Genomic DNA, 17,137 nt, shown 5'->3' with positions numbered 1-17,137 from the left:
TCACAGCTCTTTTCACTATCACTTCATCAGCAACAATGGTTGAGTAAGCAACTTAAATTGGTACTGGTTGTAGAGCCCTCCAGGAGGGCCACAACCTTGTCGTAGTTTGGAGGCTTGCTTGCCTCAGTGACCTGGACAGCTACGTTGGCTGGAGTCAGGGCTTTAGGCTTTGGCTCTTGGGAGAGTCAGCCATGCCCAACAGGTGAAAGGGTAGAAACCGAACTTAGAGGGTCCCCCAGTCCTTCAGGTTCAGGGGTTCAGCTCAGGCCTAACTGCACGGAAACAGCCATGAAGAACCTTCTACATCTGTGTGTGACAGTATTCCTGAGTCTCCACCCCAGGATTTGCATGGCTGACAGTAGTGAAACCCGAGAGGAAGTTACTGGCACGATGAAGGAAGCCGTGGACACCGCCAGAGATGGAAGACCTTCATTGCTGCCCTAAATGCCAGTGGTGTAATGGACAAAGCAGAGATAGAGAGGTGTAGAAGACGGACTTTGCCATGTACGGTCCCGACCCCGGCTGCGAAAGGAGGACGGTCGGTCCTGGGGCTAGCAACCCCATCCCGTAAAAACCTGGAGTCACAGAAATGACAACAGAACCTCCAAAATCCTGGGAGAGGAAGGATACACTACATCTGAAGACGAAGTGAAAGTTTGGCCCAGGATAGAGGACTCTGGCGAGATGCTATCGGTGGCCTGTGCCCCAGTAGGGGTGATGGGTTTAAGAAGAGGAAGTAGAATACTCCAGGAAGTGCTGGAGATGAATTTCCAAAGCAGTATTTGACAAACACAAACACTTCACTATGAAAGGATAATAATGTCTTCAAATAGCCCCATGAGACCCTTCAGATCTATTCGAGAGCAGAGTAAAAGTCAAACAAATCTATTATCTATGACATATGCTTTAAAGTTTTATTCCGTTGGCCAGTCCCGTGGGTTGAAGCCCTCAGGTCAGTTAGCCCGGGGATTGGAGGCCTGACGAATGAGATTCCAGGACCCGGTCTGAAGGTCCGGAGGCGGCTTGTTCCAGCTTGGAAGCCCGTCTGTGTTTGTGGGTGGAGAGTGGGTTTGTTTTGCTGTTGTTGTTGCTTGGGTTGTTCTGTTGAACATTGTGGCCATGTTATGTAGGAAAGTGTAGCGTCACTTGTGGATTACCACAGCAAATCCTTAGGTTGTGTTGGTTGTTGATTAGTCAGGGTGTCAAAGGTTATGAGAAGAAGGTATGACAAGAGAGTTGAGAGGGTTAATAAATCAGCCATGATGGAATGGCACAGCAGACTTGATGGGCTGAATGGCCTTATTCTGCTCCTATGTCTGATGGTTTGGTGATAATAAACTTAATTCTGATTTTGATTCAGCAATGGGAGGTGTGTTCAGCAACTCTCATCTCATTTAAGCAGCACTTGGACAACATTGTGCGTAGCAGTCTGTGTCCCTCAGATAGTGAGTTGGGAAGTGGGATGAATGGGATGAGCAGAAATAAAAACAGAACGTCCTCGTGAAGGTGCCCCCACTGTGCCCCTGGGGTGGGACTTTCAGGATCTGGAACCACTGAGGATGAAGATATTGTCACATGTACTGAGGTATAAGGAAAACTTTGTTTTGCACGTTATCCATACAGATCAGATCATTACACAGTGTACTGAGATAGTACAAAGGAAAATAATAACAGATTGCAGAATAAAGTGTAACAGTTACAGAGAAAGTGCAATGTAGACATTCCAGGTCAATGTGACTAGAGGGCATGTATTATGGTACTATTTAATAGTCTGATAACCACAGGGAAGAAACTGTCGTTAGACCTGGAGATACATGCTTTCAATCTGTTGTATCCTCTGTCTGATGGGAGGGAGAAGAAGAGAGGACGTCTGGGGTGGATGGGGTCGTTGATTATGCTGGCTGCTTCACTGAGGCAGTGAGAAGTGTAGACACAGAGGGAGGCTGGTTCCTGTGATGTGCTGGGCACAGTGCCCAGAACTCTCTGCACTATAGCCTGGGTGAAAGTAGATGGGATTAGAAAGGAGAGTTTGTCAGCATGTCAGATGGGACAAGGAGCCTGATTCTATGCTGTAGTATTTCTACAGATCAGGATTTGACTCCTGCCATTGTCCATAACGAGTTTGTATATTCTCCCCATGACTGCGTGTTTCCCCCAGGTGATCCAGTTTTCTCCACGTTTCAAAAGGACGTGTGGGTACGGTTAACGAGTCGTGGCCATGTCATGTTGGTGCCAGAAGCTTGGCAACACTTGTAGACTGCCCCCAACTTATCCTCGATGATTTGATTTGATGCAAAAGACACATTTCACTGTATGTTTTGATGCACAGGTGACAATTGACTTAGACTGGGAGAGTCTAGGACTAGAGGGCATAGCTTTAGAACAGAAGGACATTCCTTTAGAACAGAGATGAGGAGGAATTTCTTTAGCCAGAGGATGGTGAATCTGCGGAATCAGTGCCTTTGATGGTTGTGGAGGTAAGGTCATTGAGTATATTTAAAGCGGGGGTTGATTGGTTCTTAATTAGTCAGGAAACCAATGGTTACAGCGAGAAGGCAGGAGAATGGGGTTTGAGAGTGAAAGCCCTTTTTAACCTCAGTAACAAGCCAATGGATTCAGCAGTGAGAAAACCATTTTCCTTGAATTCCGTTTGTCTAGGGTCGATATGACTTGGGTCCCACCAGACTGGGAGCGCTGGGATGTTTTGCCCACACCCCAGTCTGAGTGAATACTGTGTAAATGTTGCCCACTTGCAATTATCCGTCAGCAAAAAGTAACAGATCGTACCCTGCATACAATTCTAAGTATATTTACAAATGTCAGCTTTATCTAGGTTAGTAGGAAAAGAAAAGGAAAACAATAATGAGGGCCCATTACAGTTAACCCTGTCCAAATGTGTGCATAACTTGGAGCTCATCTTGAAGTTGTCTTTAGCTCATGCGCTGGATCTATGGTCTGCATGAAAGCACACCTCACCTTCCGAATTTCGCTTGAAATCCAACTTGAACAAATAGGCTTCTCCACGGGAGTACTGGTCGTTCCTCCTTGAAGCCAATAAACTGCACAGAGCACCTTGTGCAACAGGGACAGCATCCTCAGCCATCTTCCCTTCTGTCTTCTCCCATCTCCCGCCAAAAAGACCTCGACCCACACCACTGTCCGTCACAAAAACCTCTCCACCCAGTGCTCTCTAGAACCTTCTCCGAGTTCCACCATCCTGATTGGATGACACTACATTCCTAAGCTAGAGCATCACAACCCCTTATCTTTAGCTCAAACCCAAACATGCTGAAAGCAGAACAGACTGCTCTTACAGAACAGCTAAAATGAAATACCTACAGCGTAGCAGTAAAAATCTTAACCAGGCGTTACAAGAGAGATAGTAAGTCAGCCATGATGGAATAGTGGAGAGACCTGTTGGACCAAATGGCCGAACTGCTCCTATGTCTTATGAAGCTAATTTTTTCAAATCATTGAAGTGTAAGTAATATTACAATGGTATGATCAGAAGAGCTGTACAATAGGATTAGATATCCCTGTCAGGAAGCGTACCGTAGCAAACCACACCATGTTTGACCCCCATACCTTCTCTCTACCACCTCCTGGATGTTCTCAATGCCAATAGCACTGCTCCGACGAGAGCCAAAAGGTCCGGACTTTTTCCTTGTTGGACTCTTCCCAGGGATAATCAGGGACTGTGAAAACATACTGAATCATTATCCTGCAAGACCCAGGTATCCGTGTTTTATACTATCCCATTTCACACGGTGACTCCCAGGTGGCACACACTCACATACATCATAAAACATGGGAACTTACTCTGAAAAAAGGAATACTCCTTGGTAATATATATGAAGCATAGAACACTACAGCCCAGAAACAGGCCCTTTGACCCATCAGATTCATGTTAATCCATCATTCTGCCGAGTTCTATCCACCCACACCTGGACCATAGCCCTCCATACCCTCCTGTCCATGTACTTATCTAAATTCCTCTTAAATGTTGAAACTAAACCCACATCCACCACTTCCCCGGCAGCTCGTTCCACACTCTCACCACCCTCTGAGTGAACAACTTCTCCCTCATGTCCACCTTAAATATTTCACCTTTCATCCTTAACCCACGACTTCTAGTTCATAAACCCCTGCATACATGCTCTCTTTTCACTTCTGCCTTTGGGACGGAGGCACTGGAGCTCGAGGTCCCACACCACCAGGTTCAGAAACGGTTATCACCCTTCAGCCATCAGGCTCTTGAACCAACATGGATAACTTCACTCTCCTCAACACTCAACTGAGTCCACAACCTATCGACTCACTTTCAAGGACTCTACAACTCACGTTCTCCAAATTATTTATTTGCACATTTTGTTTTTTTTTTGGCACAGTGGTTGATTGTCAGCCTTTGTTTGTGCATGTGGTTTTTCATTGATTCTATTGTTTCTTTTGTCCTACTGTGAATGCCTGCAAGAAAATAAATCTCAGGGTTGTACATGATGACATATACGTACCTTGATAATAAAGTTACTTTGAACTTAAACCTCTCCAAACAATCGACATAAACCTCTCCAAACTTCTCGGCTCAGTGGGCCTCTTTAGGGATTCACTATTGAAGAAGTATGAAGACGATTGCTAACTTGTTTCCTTTTTTTAAAAATGGGCATTCTTGAAGAGCACAAGTTTCTACACTCTTCGATGAACCAAAAGGGTTTAAATCGGTGGAAGAAATATCAAATTCAATTGGTGCAAAATAGATTTATTTATTGAGATGCAGTGTGGAACAGACCCTTCTGGCCCACCAAGCCATGCCGACCAGCAGCCATCGATCAACCCTAACCTAATCACAGGACAATTTACAATTACCAATTAACTTACTAACTGGTACGTGTTTGGTTTGCGGAAGGAAACCGGAGCATCCGGAGAAAACCCACACATTCCATGGGGAAAACATACAAACTCCTTACAGAGGAGTCCGGAATTGAACTCTGAACTCTGCTGCCCCAAGCTGTAATAATGTCACACTAATTGTTATGCTCCTTAGCGTCCAATTCTTTAGTAATGATAATATTCCAAGCCTTTTGGCATCTTGCTGGAAATCTTAATTATTTCAATTATAATTTTAAAGAAACTGTTCAACCGATGTTACTTTTCTTTACCATTCTCCCTTCACAGCAGCCATCCCCTGTACCTCTCGTGCTGACCCTGTTCCTCCATTCAGTACGACAAAGGTTAACCTGAACCTGGCGGCTGTGTCCTACCTGTTCCCTAAATCCCCGACCCCTATAAAGTGGCTATCTCACCCGAAAATCAATGATTCACTTTCCATTGCTCCCTGTGGAGGGAAATTCTCACTGTGGAGAGGCTCCAGAGGAGGTTGACGAGAAAGACCTTGGGATGACAGGGTTAACATACGAGGAGCATCTGATGGCTTTGAGTTTAGAAAAATGAGGGAGGGTTCTTATTAAAACCTATTGAATATTGAAAAGCCTAGACAGATTGGATGAGGAGAGAATGTTTCCTATATTGGGGGAATCTAGGACCAGAGGATACAGCCTCAGAATAAAGGAATGTCCTCAGAACAGAGATGAGAAGGAATTGCTTTAGTGTGAAGATCCAAAGACCTCGTTTCTGGGAGAGGAAGGATCTTCGTCTGGAAGACGTATGGAATCGTGTGGTGAGATCTGCTAGTCAGTGGAAGCCACAGGGCTGATCAACCTTCTGCCATTCAGCACCACCAGCAGACTGGCCCAGGAAAAAGGACTCGGGTGAGCTGCTGTCTGTGGCCTATGCCCTTGTAAGGGTGATGGCTTAACTAACTAACTGACTCGATCTTTCCTCACTGGACAACCTCTCCATCCAAACAAATATGTTCTGAGCTCCCTCCAAAAGAAACACATCCCTGCTTGTGAATAATATCGTGTGAATAATACTGCCAAAGATTTACCACCGACTATTTATTTCAATATACCGTTATAAACAGAAACAGGTGAATTGATTATGGGGAGCAAGGACATGGCAGACCAATTGAATAATTACTTTGGTTCTGTCTTCACTAAGGAGGACATAAATAATCTTCCAGAAATAGTAAGGGACAGAGGGTCCAGTGAGATGGAGGAACTGAGCGAAATACATGTTAGTAGGGAAGTGGTGTTAGGTAAATTGAAGGGATTGAAGGCAGATAAATCCCCAGGGCCAGATGGTCTGCATCCCAGAGTGCTTAAGGAAGTGGCCCAAGAAATAGTGGATGCATTAGTGATAATTTTTCAAAACTCGTTAGATTCTGGACTAGTTCCTGAGGATTGGAGGGTGGCTAATGTAACCCCACTTTTTAAAAAAGGAGGGAGAGAGAAACCGGGGAATTATAGGCCGGTTAGCCTAACGTCGGTGGTGGGGAAACTGCTGGAGTCAGTTATCAAGGATGTGATAACAGCACATTTGGAAAGCGGTGAAATGATCGGACAAAGTCAGCATGGATTTGTGAAAGGAAAATCATGTCTGACGAATCTCATAGAATTTTTTGAGGATGTAACTAGTAGAGTGGATAGGGGAGAACCAGTGGATGTGGTATATTTGGATTTTCAAAAGGCTTTTGACAAGGTCCCACATAGGAGATTAGTGTGCAAACTTAAAGCACACGGTATTGGGGGTAAGGTATTGGTGTGGGTGGAGAATTGGTTAGCAGACAGGAAGCAAAGAGTGGGAATAAACGGGACCTTTTCAGAATGGCAGGCGGTGACTAGTGGGGTACCGCAAGGCTCAGTGCTGGGACCCCAGTTGTTTACAATATATATTAATGACTTGGATGAGGGAATTAAATGCAGCATCTCCAAGTTTGCGGATGACACGAAGCTGGGTGGCAGTGTTAGCAGTGAGGAGGATGCTAAGAGGATGCAGGGTGACTTGGATAGGTTGGGTGAGTGGGCAAACTCATGGCAGATGCAATTTAATGTGGATAAATGTGAAGTTATCCACTTTGGTGGCAAAAATAGGAAAACAGATTATTATCTGAATGGTGGCCGATTAGGAAAAGGGGAGGTGCAACGAGACCTGGGTGTCATTATACACCAGTCATTGAAAGTGGGCATGCAGGTACAGCAGGCGGTGAAAAAGGCGAACGGTATGCTGGCATTTATAGCGAGAGGATTCGAGTACAGGAGCAGGGAGGTACTACTGCAGTTGTACAAGGCCTTGGTGAGACCACACCTGGAGTATTGTGTGCAGTTTTGGTCCCCTAATCTGAGGAAAGACATCTTTGCCATAGAGGGAGTACAAAGAAGGTTCACCAGATTGATTCCTGGGATGGCAGGTCTTTCATATGAAGAAAGACTGGATGAACTGGGCTTGTACTCGTTGGAATTTAGAAGATTGAGGGGGGATCTGATTGAAACGTATAAGATCCTAAAGGGATTGGACAGGCTAGATGCAGGAAGATTGTTCCCGATGTTGGGGAGGTCTAGAACGAGGGGTCACAGTTTGAGGATAGAGGGGAAGCCTTTTAGGACCGAGGTTAGGAAAAACTTCTTCACACAGAGAGTGGTGAATCTGTGGAATTCTCTGCCACAGCAAACTGTTGAGGCCAGTTCATTAGCTATGTTTAAAAGGAAGTTAGATATGGCCCTTGTGGCTACAGGGGTCAGGGGGTATGGAGGGAAGGCTGGGTTCTGAGTTGGATGATCAGCCATGATCATAATAAATGGCGGTGCAGGCTCGAAGGGCCGAATGGCCTACTCCTGCACCTATTTTCTATGTTTCTATGTTTCTATGTTATTATACTGTATATACATTACTGTTTGTATAGATACTCAGTGGCCACTTTATTAGGTACATGTTTGCACTTGCTCGTTAATGCAAATATCTAGTCGGCCAATCATGTGGCAGCAAGTCAATTCACAAAAGTATACAGACATGGCCAAGAGGTTCACTTGTTCGGACCAAACATCAGAACAGGGAAGAAATATAATCTTAGTGACTTTGGCTGTGGTGATAGATGGAGGTGGTTTGAGTATCTCAGAAACTGTTGATCTCCTGGGATTTTCACACACAAGACTCTAGAGTTTACAGAGAATGTTGTGTATAAAACAAAAGGGAAAAAAAAAGTGAACAGCAGTTCTGAGGGTGAAAACGCCTTGTTAATGAGAGAGGTCAGAGGAGAATGGCCAGACTGGTTCAGGATGACAGGAGGATGACAGTAACTCAAATAACCACACGTTACAACAGCGGTGTGCAGTACAGTATATCTGAATGCAGAACACATCGAACCTTGAAGGGGATGGGCTACGGGAGCAGAACACACACTGGGTTCCACTCCTGTACCTAATAAAGTGACCACTGTGTGTATATTTATCATTACTTAAACATTCACACTTAAGTTAACAATAACTACTAGTAATACACTAGCACTTATTAACTAATAAATTACGTATTTACTCTACATTACAACACAAATAATTTGAAGTTGTTAAATCATATCATAATCAGGACATGCAATGGTCATTATATATTGATTGGAACATCTACTCGAAGTTGCACTTTGAAACAATGACTATAGCAGTCCACTGACAGTACCGGAGACACATCTGTCTTGCTAAACCACTGTATGTTAGTGATACAATCTGCAGCAGTTCCAGCCTATCAGAGCACTGGCTACCAGTTCTCATTGGTATCGACCAAGTGGCAGCTTCCTGGCAAGGACAGGTCAGGAGTGGTGAATGGGGTTCCAACATTACTGTGGGCTAGAAATTACAATGATGTTGCCTGGACTTGAGGACCTGAGATTTCGGGAGAGGTCGAATAGGTTTGGACTTTGTTCCTTGGAGTGTAGAGAATGAGGGGATCTTTCAGAGAGGAATACAAAATTATGAGGGGTATTGATAGGGTAAATGCAAGCAGGTTTTTTCCACTGAGGTTGGGTGAGACTAGTACCAGAGGTCATATGTAAACGGTGAAAGGTGAAATGTTTAAGGGGAACATGAGGGGGAATTTCTTCACTTAGAAGGCAGTGAGAGTGTGGAACAGCAGAAGTGGTGGATTTGGGTTCAATTTCAAGAAAAAAAGATAAATTTGGATAGGTACATGGATGGGAGGGGTATGGTCTGGGTGCATTTTGATGGGACTAGGACACTGACTAGATGGGCCGAAGGGCCTGTTTCTGTGCTGTAGTGTTCTATGATTATAAGACTTCTCGAAAGGCAGGGAGTATACAGGCGGGTCTTGGTGTCAGCAAATTACCGACCTAGTGTGCCTGTAATCAAGACCACAACAGGTTTCTGTAGATGCAGGAAATCCAAAGCAAAACACACACAATGCTGGAGGAACTCAGCAGGTCAAGCAGCATTAACGGAGGGGAATAAACAGTCAACATTTTGGGCCGAGACCCTTCATCAGGACTGGAAAGTAAAGGGGAAGAAACCAGAATAAGAAGGTGGGGAAGGGGAAGGAGGACAAGCTGGCAGGTGATAGGTGAGACCAGGTGAGCGAGAAGTTGGGTGGCTGGGGGAGAGGGCTGAAGTAAGAAGCTGGGAGGGGATAGGTGGAAGGGGTAAAGGGCTGAAGAAAAAAAGAATCTGATAGGAGAGGACCGTGGACCATGGAAGAAAGGGAAGGAGGAGGGACAACAGAGGGAGGTGATGCGCAGGTGAGAAGAGAAAGGATAAGAGGGCACCAAAATGGGAAATGGAAACAGGGAGAAGGGGGAGGAGAAATCTGGTGCAAAACCCGCACAATGCTGGAGGAACAGCATCTGCAGAGAGAAATGGACAGTCGATGTTTCAGGCCAAGTCCCTTCAACAGAACGGGAAGGGAAGGGGGAACAAGCTAGAACAAGAAGTTGTAGGCGTGGGAGAACGGGGAAGGAGGACAAGCTGACAATCAGAGAACAGCAGAGACCTCAGAGGGGAGCAATGAGAGAGTGTCTCTAGGGCACTGGTGGAGACAGTGAGCTGTTCACTGTTCCTGTAGGCACTAGATTAACAATCACTGCAGGCAGACACAGGGAGACGAGAGGTGAATCCAGGGAGATGTTCCCAGATCAGGGACCAGGCTCAATGAACATTCCCTGACCACAGGAAAATGGAATACCATGTACCTGTGCATCAGACCTTCTTTGCCAGAAATCCAGAGTACTTAGGCTAGATACCATCACACTCACTGGCTAGTGTTGGATCTGACTGTTTAATTGCCATTTTCTTTGCAGTTTAACAATTAATTATCTGCGTGTATTGTATATAATTACTTATATACAAGTAATTGCTCACTATGCTTCCTAGTGGTCACAGTATGTATGTGCAATTGTTCAGTGTATGGTTACATTGGTATGATTTTGGAAGCTTCTCCAGGCGCTGCATTATTTTATTAAGTGCTTTCTCATTGGTTGACTTTTATCTATGAATTTGAATGGAATTTTTCTTATCCAGGGGTATAAAAATAGCCGACCACAAGGCAGCTCCACCTTAGTCTCTTTGTTTTGCCTTCTGCTCCTGTTACCATCGCTTTCAATATTTCTCTGTTCTATTAGCACTTAATAAAATGATCATGAAGCAACAAGTTTTCTATGCCTTTCTTGACTTCTGAAAGAACCTTGGATTAAAAATATCAGAATCCAACACTAGCCCCAACTACTGTGAACAATAGTTTAGCAAATTTTTTACTAAAACCTGAACAGTATATCGGAACATCTCATACTGATTACTTACCAGGTCCATAACTCATTAAAATTGATATTTTATTGAGATTAGGTCATGCACAGATCAAATTGTTTGTAATTAATGTGCCCACGACCATTAACCCAAATCATATTTTCAAGGCATCTGTTCTAACTGCCGTAGATCTGATTTTACATCCTGCATCTAATGCTTCTATTTTGTAAATCCTTGCTTATTTTCCACACAGCATTTGATAGCGAGCTGTAAGATCAAGTGAGGCAAAGTAGGAAGAGATGCTTTGAATATAATTTCGTGACGGAGCATTTCTAAACAACCGAAAGCAACTTGTTCTTGTAGAAGGTGCAGAGACATGCAGTATTTGGAAATCAAGGACCATGCAATGATTGTCACAAGAGGAGCAGGATTGAATCAGAGAGAAGAAAGTGAGTTTAAAACAGAAACCTCTTCTATTGTTCCTATGCCTATCGCACTGCCTCGACGTCCATGCTTACTGGGACTTTTCCCGGGCACAAGTAATGACTGAGGAAAAGCAGAAAACACAAAATGAAACATAAACACAAGAGATTCTGCAAGTGCTGGAAATCCAGAGCAACACACACAAACGCTGGAGGAACTCAGCAGGTCAGGCAGCATCTATGGAAACGAATAAACAGTCAACGTTTTGGGCCGACACCCTTCATCAGGATCGGTGAAGTGTCTCAGCCCAAAATGTCGGCTGCTTATTCATTTCCATAGATGCTGCCTGACCTGCTGAGCTCCTCCAGCGTTTGTGTGTGTTGCACAAAATGAAACACGTGGAGATTTCTCACAATACCACTTATGATGATGAACAGGAATGAAGCTGTGATGTGAAAATAACAGGGCAAGGAATTAAATTCACCCAAAGAAGGGAATGAATCTGGTGTTGGGGGACTGCACACAAGGCTTTTACACTCTGTGCCCTGGTTAATGAGAGAGGCTAGAGGAGAATGGCCAGTCTGGTGCAAACTGACAGTATCTCAAATAACCACGTATTACATCAGTGCTGCGCAGAGGAGCATCTCCCAATCCACAACATGGTGAATCTTGAAGTGGATGGGCTACAGCAGCAGACGACCATGAACACACACTCAGTGGCCACCTCATTAGGTAGAGGAGGAGTGTATATTCAATACAAATCTGACAGAAACACCTTTAGTTCTTCTTAAAAATTAGAGTTTTTTTAAATTCTTAACAGATGGTAAGAGGCATAGAGGGAGTGGACAGCCAGAGACTGTCACCCAGGGTGGGAATGGCTAGTATGAGGGGCATAATTTGAAGGTGATCAGAGGAAAGTATAGGGTGAATGTCAGAGTTATTTTTTAAAATCTTGAATGTGGTATTTGATAGGTTAATTGTTGTCATTGAAACGATGTTAATGATTCAGTGGTAGTGAGTATTTGTTCTTTGTTCCCTCTCTTTGTTCTTGTAACACTTAGTTAAATGATAGCAACAAGAAGTCTTATGCATCATTTTTGACTTCCGAACCTCAGGATCGCAAAGGCACTTAATCCAGGCTGACACTGTCAGTGCTCCGTGGTCGCGTAGAGATGGTATGAAACCACTCCAGGGAAACGCAAAGGTCTCCACTTGTCACTTGGCAAGAGGCAGCAAGAACTGATTCCGCAGGAGTCCATGAATACCCTGCACTACGCCCACTTGTCAGTATAGCAAAGACATTATAAAATGGTTGCTTCATTATAGGAGGGTCATGGAAGCTTTAGAGAGGGTCCAGAGGAGCATTCCCAGGATGCTGTCTGGATTAGAGAGCATGTTTTATGAGGACAGGTTGAGTGAGCTGGGGAGTGAAGGAGGGTGTGAGGTGAGTGGATAGAGACGTACAAGATGATTAGAGGCATTGATAGAGTGGACAGTCAATGATGGAAATGGCTAACATGAGGGGGTGTAACTTTAAGTGGAATTGGGTGGGGGGGTAGTCAGAGTAGTTTTATTTTAACAGAGAAGGTATGCAGAGTGCATATCCAGGGGTGGTGGTAGAGGCAAATATATCAGGGACATTTAAGAGATTCTTAGACAGGTACATGGATGATAGAAAAATGGAGGGTTATGTGGAAGGGAAGGGTTAGATTGCTCAGAGTAGGTTAAAAGGTCAGCACAACATTGTGGGCTGAAGGGCCTGTACGTTCTATTCACTTACTTTCAGTAGAATCAGAATCAGGTTTATTATCAACAACATATTTCATGACGTATGTCAGTGATGATAAACCTGAATCTGAATCAACTGTGCAGAGAACAAATGCCCTGTAATGATGATAACGCACTGAAGAGCCAACAGGTGACGAGTGGAACTTCTCTTTCGGGACAGGTGTCCCGAAGAAACAGTGGTGTGTAGTCTCTCCCCAACTTACACTTGGGGAGCAACACACACAACAATCTTGTCTTGCTTCATCAGGTCTCAGCCCTAAAGCAATGACGATTTATTCCCCTCCCTAGGTGCTATCTGGACCTGCTGAGTTCCTCCAGCATTTTGTCTGTGTTACTCTGGATCTCCAGCTTCGGCATGGACTGTCCCAAGCCCGGCTGCGAAAAGAGGAGGCTTGGGAATGGGGCTAGTAACCTCCTCTCATAAAAAACACAGAACTACAGAAATGCCAACAGAAGCTCCAAAGACCTCATCCCTGGGAGAGGAAGGATACACCAAGATGGGCTATACCTGGAGACAACGAGAAAGACTGGCCCAGGAGAGAGGACTCTGGTGAGCAGCTGCTGGCGGCCTGTGCCCCAGTAGGAGTGATGGACATTAGTAAGTAAGTATTTGCTACTGCTTACCTGCTGAGTTATAGATTCATGCAGTCGTAGAAAAATACAGCACAGAAACAGGCCCTTCAGCCTATCTAGTCTGTGCTGAACCATTTAAATTGACCTACTCCCATAGCCCTCCATACATCTACCATCCATGTACCTATCCCTAACCCTAACCCCTCAAGTTCCCCTTAAACTTTTCACCTTTCACCCTTAACCCATAACCTCTAGGTGTTGTCCCACCCAACCTCAGTTTGCATTTACCCGATCTATACCCCTCATAATTTTGTATTCCTCTATCAAATCTCTCCTCAATCTTCTACGCTCCCAGGAATAATGTCCAAGCCTATTCAATCTTTCCATCTAACTCAGACCCTCCAGAGCTGACAACATCCTTGTAATTTTTTTTAATGTGCTCTTTCAACCTTATTTACACCTTTCCCGTAGGTAGATGACAAACACTGCACACAGTACAACAAATTAGACCTCACCAACATCTTATACAACTTCAACATAACATCCTATCTCCTGTACTCAGTACTTTGATTTATGAAGGCCAATGTGCCAACAGCTTCCTTTATGACTCTGTCTACCTGTGACACCTCTTTTACTGAATTATGGACCTGTATTCCCAGATCCCTTTATTCTACCACACTCCTCAGTGCCCCACTGTTCACTGTGTAAGACCTTCCCTAGTTGACCCTATCAAAGTTCAATGTCTCGTACTTGTCTGCATTAAATTCCATCTGCCATACTTCAGCCCATTTTCCCAGCTGGTCCAGATCCCACTGCAAGCCATGCAGTGACTAGTGGAGTACTGCAAGGCTCAGTGCTGGGACCCCAGTTGTTTACAATATATATTAATGACTTGGATGAGGGAATTAAATGCAGCATCTCCAAGTTTGCGGATGACACGAAGCTGGGTGGCAGTGTTAGCTGTGAGGAGGATGCTAAGAGGATGCAGGGTGACTTGGATAGGTTAGGTGAGTGGGCAAATTCATGGCAGATGCAATTTAATGTGGATAAATGTGAAGTTATCCACTTTGGTGGCAAAAATAGGAAAACAGATTATTATCTGAATGGTGGCCGATTAGGAAAAGGGGAGGTGCAACGAGACCTGGGTGTCATTATACACCAGTCATTGAAAGTGGGCATGCAGGTACAGCAGGCGGTGAAAAAGGCGAATGGTATGCTGGCATTTATAGCGAGAGGATTCGAGTACAGGAGCAGGGAGGTACTACTGCAGTTGTACAAGGCCTTGGTGAGACCACACCTGGAGTATTGTGTGCAGTTTTGGTCCCCTAATCTGAGGAAAGACATCCTTGCCATAGAGGGAGTACAAAGAAGGTTCACCAGATTGATTCCTGGGATGGCAGGACTTTCATATGAAGAAAGACTGGATGAACTGGGCTTGTACTCGTTGGAATTTAGAAGATTGAGGGGGGGATCTGATTGAAACGTATAAAATCCTAAAGGAATTGGACAGGCTAGATGCAGGAAGATTGTTCCCGATGTTGGGGAAGTCCAGAACGAGGAGCCACAGTTTGAGGATAGAGGGGAAGCCTTTTAGGACCGAGATTAGGAAAAACTTCTTCACACAGAGAGTGGTGAATCTGTGGAATTCTCTGCCACAGGAAACAGTTGAGGCCAGTTCATTGGCTATATTTAAGAGGGAGTTAGATATGGCCCTTGTGGCTACAGGGGTCAGGGGGTATGGAGGGAAGGCTGGTGCAGGGTTCTGAGTTGGATGATCAGCCATGATCATAATAAATGGCGGTGCAGGCTCGAAGGGCCGAATGGCCTACTCCTGCACCTATTTTCTATGTTTCTATGATAGCCTTCCTCGCCGTCCACTACACCAATCTTATTGTCATCACAAATTTGCTGATCCAGTTAACCACATTACCATCCAGATCACTGATATAGATGACAAACAACAAAGGACTCAGCACTGATCCCTCTGGCACACCACTAGTCACAGGCCTCCAGTCAGAGAGGCAACCATCTACTATCACTCTGTGGCTTCTCTGACAAAGCCAATGTCTAATCCAATTTACTACCTCATTCCGAGCGGCTGAACCTTCTTGACCAACTTCCCAAGCGGGAACTCGTCAAATGCTTTGCTAAAGTCCATGTAGATAACATCCACTGCCTTGCCTTCCTCAACTTTCCTGGTAACTTCCTCAAAAAACTCTGTAAGGTTGGTTAGACATGACTTACCATGCACGAAGCCATACTGACTATCCTAATCAGTCCATGTCCATCCAAATACACGTATATCCGGTCGAATACTTCTAACAACTTTCCCACTACTGATGTCAGATTCACCGGCCTATAATTTCCTGGTTAAGAGCCTTAGTTAAAAAGCAGAACAATATTGGCTATCCTCCAATCCTCTGGTAATGCACCTGTTGCTAAGGATGATATAAATATCTCTGCTATGGCCCCTACAATTTGTGCACCTGCCCCCCCACAGGGTCCGAGGGAACATTTGGTCAGGCTCTGGGGATTCATCCACCCTAATTTGCCTCAAGTCAGCAAGTCCCTCCTCTATAATCTGTACAGGGACCATGACCTCACTGCCACTTTGCCTCACTTCTATAGAGTCTGTGTCTGTCTTCTGAGTAAATACAGCTGCAAAATATCTATTTAAGACCACCCCCACCTCTTTTGGCTCCATGTGTGGATTACCATTCTGATCTTCCAGAGGACCAATGTTGTCCCTTGCAATCCTTTTGCTTTTAACATATCTGAACATTCCCTAGGATCTTCCTTCAACTCGTCCACTTCATCTTGCCTCATGATTTCTTTTAGCCCTCATGATTTCATTAAGTGTTTTCTTGGATTTCTTATACTGCTAAGGTACCTAATTTGTTCCTACCTGCCCATACTTGCAATACACCTCCTTTTTTTTTCTTAACTAGGGCCTCATATCTTTTGAAAACCAAGGTTCTCTAGACCTGTTATTTTTACCTTTTATTCTGACAGGTACATACAAGTTTTGTACTCTCAAAATTTTACTTTTGAAGGCCCCACACTTACTAAGTACATCTTTGCCAGAAAACAGTCCGTCACGATCCACACTTGCCAGATACTTTACTGATACAATCAAAGCTGGCTTGTCTCCAGTTTAGAATCCCAACCTCCAGCTTTCCCAGCATCTGCAGAATCTCGTGTGTCTGCACTTGGGGAGTAATCTGACTGATTTCATCGTTTCACTCTCAGGCAAGTTTTGAACTGTAGAGTTTGATTTTAGGACAGACACTGAGAAGTTTCTAATTCACAGCTGGAAGAGCAATTTTCCTCACACGTCATTCTACTGATGACTCTGAACTGGAGAAACCTGTCCCAATATTTCAGATCTCCCTCCTCTGGTGCACTCAGCTGGTGTTGAGGTAACTTGACTTCCCCTGTACCTCACGACTTCCCTACACCTCAGTGGGAGGAACAACAAAAATAAATGTAAAGGATTACGGAAGGGCACGTGCTATAATGGGAGGCGGAATGAACTTGAGTTGTCTCCTCTGGAGCGCCGTGGGCTGAGGGGAGATCTGATTGAGGTTTATAAGATTATGAGAACCATAGATAGAGTAGACAGACAGTATCGTTTCCCAGATGGATTGGAAAGGCAGAATGTTGGGACCAGAGGCGAGGGTCGGGTCAGTTCTGCTTGTTGCATCGTGCTGAAGCTGTGG

General features: G+C 44.6%; 1 protein-coding gene across 18 annotated transcripts in view; it reads right to left on the bottom strand.

Moving 5' to 3' along the window:
* rap1gapa (RAP1 GTPase activating protein a) overlaps positions 1–17,137 on the bottom strand; it is a 473,779-nt gene that overhangs the window by 22,751 nt on the left and 433,891 nt on the right. For 16 of the 18 annotated variants that reach the window (XM_063033337.1, XM_063033341.1, XM_063033326.1 and 13 more), the window contains 2 exons: positions 11,103–11,180; positions 3,586–3,695 (listed from right to left, as the gene is read on the bottom strand). In XM_063033337.1, the coding sequence (XP_062889407.1) occupies positions 3,586–3,695; positions 11,103–11,180 (188 nt within the window). The remainder of the gene's footprint in view (positions 1–3,585; positions 3,696–11,102; positions 11,181–17,137) is intronic. The other 2 variants (XM_063033339.1, XM_063033330.1) reach the window with 1 other exon arrangement.

The sequence above is a fragment of the Mobula hypostoma genome, chromosome 25, assembly GCF_963921235.1.
Source record: "Mobula hypostoma chromosome 25, sMobHyp1.1, whole genome shotgun sequence".
NCBI lineage: Eukaryota > Metazoa > Chordata > Chondrichthyes > Myliobatiformes > Myliobatidae > Mobula > Mobula hypostoma.
The sequence above is the reverse complement of the archived record's forward strand: the minus strand, read 5'-3'. Positions and strand labels throughout refer to the sequence as shown.